The sequence below is a fragment of the Lagenorhynchus albirostris genome, chromosome 19 (genome assembly GCF_949774975.1).
Source record: "Lagenorhynchus albirostris chromosome 19, mLagAlb1.1, whole genome shotgun sequence".
NCBI lineage: Eukaryota > Metazoa > Chordata > Mammalia > Artiodactyla > Delphinidae > Lagenorhynchus > Lagenorhynchus albirostris.
Window position 1 is genome coordinate 49,345,646 of NC_083113.1, and position 9,215 is coordinate 49,354,860.

Genomic DNA, 9,215 nt, shown 5'->3' on the forward strand with positions numbered 1-9,215 from the left:
CCATTCAAATGAGTGACTGCTGTGTGGGGGGACTAAGTTAGTTCTTTGGTTTATACACATTGATGAAGTGCCTCCTATGTAACCATGTGGTGCTGGGTGTTGAGGGTTCCCTGTGTGCTCACGGAGCAGCAGAGTGATAGCCTCTCAGGGCTCTTTGTGCTACGAGGCAGGACAGCCTACTGGTAAGGACATCGGCTCCAGAGCTAGGATACCTGGGTCTGAATACCATATCCCCCAGCACAACAGGAAAGTGATGTAATCTGTCTAATTTTCAGATTTTTTAGAGTGTGATATTCATGATGCTAAACATCTAATCAGTATTTTTATTAAAAAGGTATAAAACATGCATGAAAATGGGACAGAAGGAAGTGTTCTTCAAAAACCTTGATATAACAAGACAGGCTTAATCAGAACAGAGTTGCCCAGAGTCATTTCAAGAATAGATACCAAGCCAAAAAAAAAAAAAAAAATACACTGCAGAAGATATAAGTGGAGTGAAGGAAAGAATGTGTCAATTATAAACAAAAGAAGCTTATGATTTTGGAGTCCAACAGGCCTGGAGTCCAGTGCACAATGCCAACGGCTGAGTTAACCTCAGGCAAATCACTAAAATTCTGAACCTAAAGGGTCTTGTCTGTGTGACTAGAATAGGATACTCATGGCTTCTGTAAGGTTTAAACACAAGCATGCAAATCCCTTAGAATACTGCCTACCGTATAATAAGCATTCAGTAAATTCAATATTTATTATATTAGTTTTTGAAAAGACCGAAATGCAAGTGTTGGTGTCCCGGTAGGTGCAGCACAGGGGACAGTAGTCTTGCTGCTTTATGGTCACGTAGGATGGGTGGATGCATCGTAGTCTGATAACATTTGAACGTTAAAAGTCTACAATTAATTCCCCTTGTTTAGATTTCATGCTTGCCAAGCGTGAAATATCTTCTTCACTGTAAAATTATGAATTAATATCTTGGCACTCAAACCGATCTCTGTCCCACAATAGTTCCATATGAACTAAATGCTCATTAAAATGGAGGGGGGTTATCTGTGTATAGGGGGCACACACATACCTCAGTCTGAGTGATAGGTGGACGGTGAAACAGGGAGAAAAGTCAGTGAGGTATGAAAGTTTTCACTGCTGTACGTGAAGAATTAAGAGTCTCTGAAAGCTTTTGAGATACAACCTCTAACATGATAACATCTTGCAGGAGCCCTAATCAGTTCATTATCTGACCCATTCTTGTAGAGACTTTATTTCCAGAGAGCTCTCAGTATATTTCATTAGCCATACTTAAAAACTTGTCTTTATTAGCCTGGGATGTCTCACCAGTAGTTGTGGAAAGATTTAATGGATCTCTTGTAATAAAGACAAAAGCAAAAGGAATTCAACAGCTGAGTATGTATTGCTGTTGCGTTGTCAAGACTTGGAATAGTCCATTGTGGCAATGCCCGTTTGCACCTTCACTGTCATCAATCCTGTGGTGTTTCTTTGGCTTCACAGAACACAGTGACGTGGACCAGGAGACGGCACTGGCAGGTGCACAGGGCTTCCTGGGCTGTCTCTCTGCTGTGCAGGTCAGCCACGTGGTCCCGCTGAAGGCCGCTCTGCACCGCAGCCGCCCAGCCCCCATCACCATCTCAGGACACGTGACGGAGTCCAGCTGTGTGGCCCAGGCTGGCACCGATGCCACATCAAGGGAGAGGACACACTCCTTTGCAGGTGGCCTATGGCTCTTCTTTTACCCAGTCCCAAACACAGCTTGTCCACTGGATATTAAAATCTTTTAATGCTGGGACTCTGTGTTCTCAAGATGGTTTCTTGAAATTGGTTTTGTTTAATTTTCAGTCCTTGCCCATTTCTCTCCTAGATTCTCAATTCGTTATTCCTGTGGACCATTGCATGTGGGCATTGCTTAAGGTTAAAATTGCAGACATCCCACACTGACCTCTATAATTCTGTTCTGGTTTTAAAAGTTTATGAATTTTTAAACATTTCTTCTTTTTACTCACCAATATCCCCCTCTTACCCCTTTTCTGTCCTTTAACTGCAGATCATTCTGGAACAAGAGATGACAGAGAACCCGTCACTAACACAATCAAGAGTGACTCTGCAGTAATTGGAGGTAGTAGAAAGCATGAGCGAGCTCTTCCTAGCATTGCTAATGATGAGGTAGTTAGCACTAGAGAAGCTGTCTGTGGAGAACCTACACATGGCCCAAGAGTTAGGCAGTGAATCCTGAGGTCAGTGGGGTGCTTTATTATTTGTACTGGATTGTCTTATAGAGTCATCCTGAATTCCCAGCTTCCTTGGAGAGTTTCAGTGTAAATAATTTATAATTCACTGAAACATCACACTCAAAGAATGGTTGTTACACTATGATACTAATGAATATCATTTAGCTTGATAATGGCCATCTCCATTCCCTAGGGTGTTCTGACTGGATTTGAGGAAGTGTCATTTTTTGCCTTCTTGGACACATCACTGCTTCTGCAAGGGTTTATGTAAGAAGTAGGAAAAACCTGAGATTAACATTAGAAGCATATATTTAATGTTGCCTTAATGCTTAATCAAGGTGTATATTTCCATGGTTTAGATGCTCCTCTCAGTGAATATTACATTTTTATTGGCATTTTATCAAATACAAAACTAATGGAATAAGGGTGGTTCATACTTACTTTATTATTATTTTTTAATTTATTTATTTATTTTTGGCTGTGTTGGGTCTTCGTTGCTGCGCGCGGGCTTTCTCTAGTTGCGGCGAGCGGAGGCTACTCTTTGTTGCGGTGCATGGGCTTCTCATTGCGGTGGCTTCTCTTGTTGCAGAGCACGGGCTCTAGGCACACAGGCTTCAGTAGCTGTGGCACGAGGTCTCAGTAGATGTGGCTCACGGGCTCTAGAGCACAGGCTCAGCAGTTGTGGCACACGGGCTTAGTTGCTCCACGGCATGTGGGATCTTCCCGGACCAGGGATCGAACCCATGTCCCCTGCATTAGCAGGAGGATTTTTAACCACTGCACCACCAGGGAAGTCCCAATACTTATTTTATATTGCAAAATTAACACAAAAAGTTTTAAATATATCTTCCTGGCAGTAAAACAGCATATTCTCTGAGACATAATTTACTCAAAACCAACCCCCTACATAAACCTTTTCCTTCCTGATTAATGGTCTTAAGAATGTTATTAATCAGATTATTGAAATGTTAAGTGGCTCACCTTTCCTCCATACTCTGCATATGATATGGACATAAAAAGTAAACAATTACTTTATTATCAATATATTGCCAGGTAACGTGATTAGTCGTATACTTGAGCAACTTATGTGGGCTTTATACCTGATTCATTTGGTGCTATTTTTTACACCCTTACTCATGTAGACACTGACTTCCTTTAAGAACTTAGAATTTTCTTTAGACAGAGAAGAGTACTGGTCAAATCTTTGTGAGAATATTAACATCCCCATTGCTTTTTCAGTTGCTTTACTTTTTATCAAATTAATGAGGTATAAATTAAAGATGCATAAAATAGGTTCCTCATTTAGTCATGAATGAAAGTGAAAAACAAAAACTAAAACCCTGTTAGAAGAGTAGTTAATAACTGCATGTCTACAATAAATATATCAATATAGTATTAATACAATCTATGGTAAAAACTCATTTGAAGTTATAGCATTTAAAATGTGCTCAACATTGCAACTTGTTGGGATTCCTAGTCAAACAAATTGTCTCAGTCTCATAACGGTGCTTTTTCTGTGCATTTAACTAGTATAGATATATAGTCAGGATATAGGGAGATAAATATACAGATTTAGATATAAATAGTTATTGTATAGTCAAGCTAATGTTACAGCAAGTATTTAATCTTTAGAATATTGTTTGTAAGTCATTGTATGTTGGGATGGAACACATAATGGAAACAACTAATAGGTGACCTGTGAAATTCTCACTTGACTCAAGTGCACAGAGCAGAGCAAGAATTATGGAAGATTTGCTGCTCGGGGTCTCGCCAGGGTCCACAGATCCAGGAGTGTCTGCTTTTGATCATTGCAGACTGAGCTTCAGGAGCAGAGCAGCTGGTCGTGGCCATCTAAGCCCGGAAGGCCTCTCCTGGGGTCACGCCCAGTTTCTCAGCTAAATCACAGAATACTGTTCTGTAGCTTGTTGCTCCTGCTAGCGTTGTGGTAGAGTTCTTCACTTGTTGTTGCGTTACTCATAAATTGCACCCACTGTGTAACAATAATTAATCCATTTAAGTAGTTTCCAACTGGCTAATTCCCCCGTGTTTTACATTTTAGGTAATCTTTTTCTTCAGTTACAAACAGTAAATAAATAAACAGTGTGAGATGGGAAAATTGATTTAATAAGATATTTAAAACTGATGACTCAGACACTGTAGAGGGTCTCTGGCCAGAATACACAGATATGAATGCTCAGATTTAGACAGAAAGCTACATAATTTCCTCATAAAAACACATTCACCAGTTGGCAGTGTCACAGAGTGCTGTAGATGGCCATATGTCATTTAGAGTATCCTTTTTCTTCTTCTTTTTTTTTTTTTTTGTGTAACAGGTTAGATCAAGGTTTTCCGTGGACATGAGAAACCCTGACATAACACTGTCTCCAGTTAAAAGGGAAATCACATGCATGGAGCAAACCATTTCCAGAGTCCAGCCGTGATTTTGACTGTCTGGGCGTCCTGCCTGGGCCTGCAGTAGCCTGCCCTCTCTATCTACTTCATCAGCTTTCCACACTGAAATTGTTCAGAATCTCTTTCTTTAAACTAGAGGCCTACAACCAGACAACAGAAATATTTATAGCAGCTCAACTGATTACTTTTCTAAGATGAAAGGCAAAATATATAACATCAAATGGATCCTCTGATTTAAATTATTCTTTATTAATATGACCAACCATGAAAAATCGTATCCATTAGTAAATTCTTCAGATTTCAAGTACGGTACAGAATTTAGTTACCAGGTTTATGTTGGATCTGTCAACAAGGAATTTCTGTCCCTTTCAGGTGAGGCTGACCTCACCTAAAATCGGCTTAGCCCCTGGCAATATTATGATTGGCTGTGGTGAATCTGCCCATCAGATCATGTGCTGTGAAATCCACTGTGACTGATGAGGACTTTCAAAGTTTTGGCTTCAGTTGGATTTGTTAGAGTTGTTTATACCTAATTTAAACTAGGAGGAAGAGTCCTTGTTTTATGATATGAGACTCCATCCACATCACATGTTTTCATTGTACCTATTTTCGTCTGAAAACACTATATTAGTACCTCCACTGATTTCATCAGAAGAGTCTAAGTACAAGGGAACTCTCAAACTCATGGTGACAGACAACAGTTTTCCAAATTCTATTTTTCATTTGAAAACTTGGCTTTATCATTGGCATCCTACCTTGTCAGTTGTTTTTCTTTTCTTTCTTTTCTTTTTAATAAATTTTAAAATTTTTATTTATTTATTTTTGGCTGCATTGGGTCTTCGTTGCTGTGCGTGGGCTCGCGAGCGGGGGCCAGTCGCCACTGCAGTGCGGGGACCCCCTCATTGTGGTGCCCCCCCATGAAGCATGGGCTCCAGGCACGTGGGCCTCAACAGCTGTGGCACACAGGCTCAGTAGTTGTGGTGCATGGGCTTAGTTGTTCTGCGGCAGGTGGGATCTTCCCGGACCAGGGCTTGAGCCCGTGTCCCCTGCATTGGCGGGCAGATTCTTAACCACTGCGCCCCCAGGGAAGCCCTGTTTTTCTTGAAGTGACAGATTTACTTCATTTTAAAGAAAATGTCTGCCAGATATCCCAGTTAAAACAACCATAGTTTATCTGTCAGTCATCCTTTCAAGTAAAAACGGTGTTCTTTAAAGGAAAAAGCAGCTAGTTCAGTTCACAACTCAACTCAGATGTTCACGCTAGCGTTCTTCCTGGAGACAACCATCATACTTCACGCTACAGTAGAAGTACTTTACAAATACTTCCCATGTCATCACACAAAATGTTAGAAGGACTTACGGCCAAAGGTCATGATTTGGTAAAATGTGTAATTTTTAGTGCTTCATCAAGGATATTCTTAAATGAATCTGGTAGTGCAATGCCTGCTTTCTACTTTATGAATTCAGTGACCACTTTTAAAGTTTGGTGGCCTTGTCTTAATTCATGCCAAGGTACCAAGAAGTTGACCTAACCTTGTTTTGTCCTATCAGTGGATATTACAACACAGTGAAAAAGGCATCTTAGAGTTATTATGAATAGTTTTGACCCTGTGGACCCCTCACAGTGTCCCGGGAACCACCAGGGATTCATAGATCACACTTTGAAGAAGACTGACTTAACGTAATGCCAGGATTGGTAACCATTTGGCATCGCTAACAGTTGTGGTATTTTTTATTTACCACCAATTTTTTATTTACCACCAATTTTTTATTTACAATCAGGTGTTTCAAAAAATCAATATTCCTCATATAGATATAATTACTCTATGTATTCGTATCGATATATTTCATTAGTCAAGATTATTCGTATACATAACTTGTTCCTGCTATTTATTTAACAATATAACAAATTATTGATAATCAAGTTCATTAAAGTGTTTACATTTAAGGGGATAAATTAGGAGATTGGGATCAATCTATACACACTACTGTATATAAAATAGAGAAACAACAAGGACATACTGTTTACCCAGGGACCTAGACTCAATATTTTGGAATAACCTATAAGGGAAAGGAATCTGAAAAAAATAGATATATATGTATATGTATATATGTATAACTGAATCATTGTGCTGTGCACCTTAAGCTAACACAACATTGTAAATCAACTATACTTCAATTAAAAAATGTTTACAGAGACTTCCCTGGAGGTCCAGTGGTTAAGACTCCATGCTTCCCCTGCAGGGAGCGTGGGTTATCCCTGGTCGGGGAACTAAGATCCCACATGCCGCATGGTGAAGCCAAAAATAATAACGATAATAAAATAAAATAAATAATAAAAAATGTTTACATATTTAAGTATTAAAAACACATTTGATTATTTTATGATGTTACTATTACTCTATAATTTCAAAATAATTAAAACTTGTCTGGGTATTAATGTGAAGTGACCCCATGGTCTTAGAGTCATGTAGGTAATACCTTGTGTTATTAACATATTGTATATATAAATGCACTGAATGAATCCAATATAATATGCGTTCAGAGTAAATGAAGGGGAACCTACAAGACTGATAGAACTCAGAAGTAAACAACATATTTTGATACCACTTGATCCAGAAATACCTAAGGTTTTGATATTGGTTTGAAATTGATATTTCCAATTTATATATATTAGATGCTTGATTTCAGTAGAAAATAATTTTATGATGACTTCTTGCACAGTGAAGTCTACAGTTTCTGCATGGACAACAATTCTGATTGTGTATTTCTTTTCTCTTCTCTCACCAGGTTTGATAGCTGTTGTGATCTTTATCTTGCTGTGCATCACTGCCATAGCTGTCCGCATTTATCAGCAGAAAAGGTTATACAGAAGAAATGAGGCAAAAAGGTCAGAGAATGTAGACAGTGCTGAGGCTGTTTTGAAAAGTGAGCTTAAGACACAAAATGCAGTCCGTGAAAATCAGAAAGAATACTTCTTCTGATTGGCAGCAGTGATTTACCTTATAATTACAGCAGTCTGATTGAATAGCCAGGGGCTCTCAAGGGACAAACAACAGTTCTTACATTGAATGTACAGGCAATGGATTTGCAGCACTGCCATGTTGCCATGTCCAGACTCGAGACAGCTCCAGGAGGCCTCATCCAGTGACATACTTCCCACAGCGGTCATTCTATATAACAAGGAGTTTTAGATATTGATATTAATTTCCAACTGTTCTGATATGATCTGAAACAGAAGTTTAACCCACTTGAGAGCTACAGGTTTTCAATGTGAAAAGTGTAGCCCTGGCCTCTCAGCCATAAGTGATACCTAAGTTGTGTGAGAGGTAAAAGTCAAAATCGGACTATAATGACCTTACTTTATTTGAGAACATATTCTGTGTTTGCTTTAGTGTCCCCATGGTGTTATTCATAGACCTGGAAATGCTTCTAAGATCCTGTTTGGCTGGTGTTTGCATCTTCAGTGGCCAAAAGTATATAAACCCCTTTGCTTTTCTCTGTATTGCATTCAATACAATTTATCAGTAGTGTTGAAATATGTTTTGTTGTCACTGGTTTGTTTGTATTGCTCTTTTTCTATTTGACTCTTCTCAATGATTTTGAAAACTTTAGGTTTTGAGTGTCAGGCTCCAGCTCTGAACATGCAATTCATATGTAACAAGACCTACAAAGTGCATTGCTCATCAGTATGTGATGTCTTGCCTTTAACACTTTTCTGTTTAACTTGCTCTCATGGTTCGGTATCAGCAGCAGTTAAGACCCTGGGTAATGCCAGTTTCCCAAAGAGTGTGAAATGTTGGCACGTAAACTCGTTGATATAAAAAACACAATTCTTAACACTTCAAAGAATTGTTTTTATTTACAACTGTAATATGTCAAATGAAATATACTTCCGAGAATATTTTCCCCCAAACCTTATGTCAGTTTTCTTTATAGGTTTCTATTTCTATTTTCCTAAAGTTTATCACCCACTTTTCTTTGATCTCCCTTTACTGTAGTCCATGGAGCATCTTCTTATGTAGTAGAAAAAAGAGACATTTGAAGTGTAGAGCTCCATTCTTCATTCTAAACTGTATCCCCCCCCGCTTCAGGCATATATTTTGCTGTGCACTGACATCCAGGACGTACTTTTTGAAATATAAGCTGCACCACGCCCCCTTTTTTCAAATCCAGTAGAGTTATTCAAGAATGCTCCTCCTAAGGGGTGATGGCATATTACATGTCATATTCTAAGTCTGTCGTTCTAGTCACTTCTCATTTACGATGATGGGGTGTATTTCTCAAAAAGAACCAAAAATCAACATAACTTACTAACTAGTTCATTTTGATTAGGAGATATATACCTAACAGAAGTTCAAATAATTATCAATAACTTTATGAAACTTGCAATAATTACCCTTGAGGCCATGTAAACAAGATGCTTGCATGTAGCTATCTTTGAATTCCACAAGCCAATTGTATAGCAGAGGCACTTTGGAATTTACACTCACACTTTACAGGTGTCTTCCAAGGAAAAACTGGATTCCTTCGTTCGTTCACACCAGAACAATTTGGAAATATGTAAAT

General features: G+C 38.8%; 1 protein-coding gene across 7 annotated transcripts in view; it reads left to right on the forward strand.

Annotated features, from left to right (window-relative positions):
* The window catches only part of CNTNAP4 (contactin associated protein family member 4), a 259,350-nt gene extending 251,720 nt beyond the window's left edge, over positions 1–7,630 (forward strand). For 6 of the 7 annotated variants that reach the window (XM_060130067.1, XM_060130073.1, XM_060130071.1 and 3 more), the window contains 3 exons: positions 1,501–1,719; positions 2,051–2,122; positions 7,437–7,630. In XM_060130067.1, the coding sequence (XP_059986050.1) occupies positions 1,501–1,719; positions 2,051–2,122; positions 7,437–7,630 (485 nt within the window). The remainder of the gene's footprint in view (positions 1–1,500; positions 1,720–2,050; positions 2,123–7,436) is intronic. The other variant, XM_060130070.1, reaches the window with a different exon arrangement.
* Positions 7,631–9,215: the final 1,585 nt, after the last annotated feature.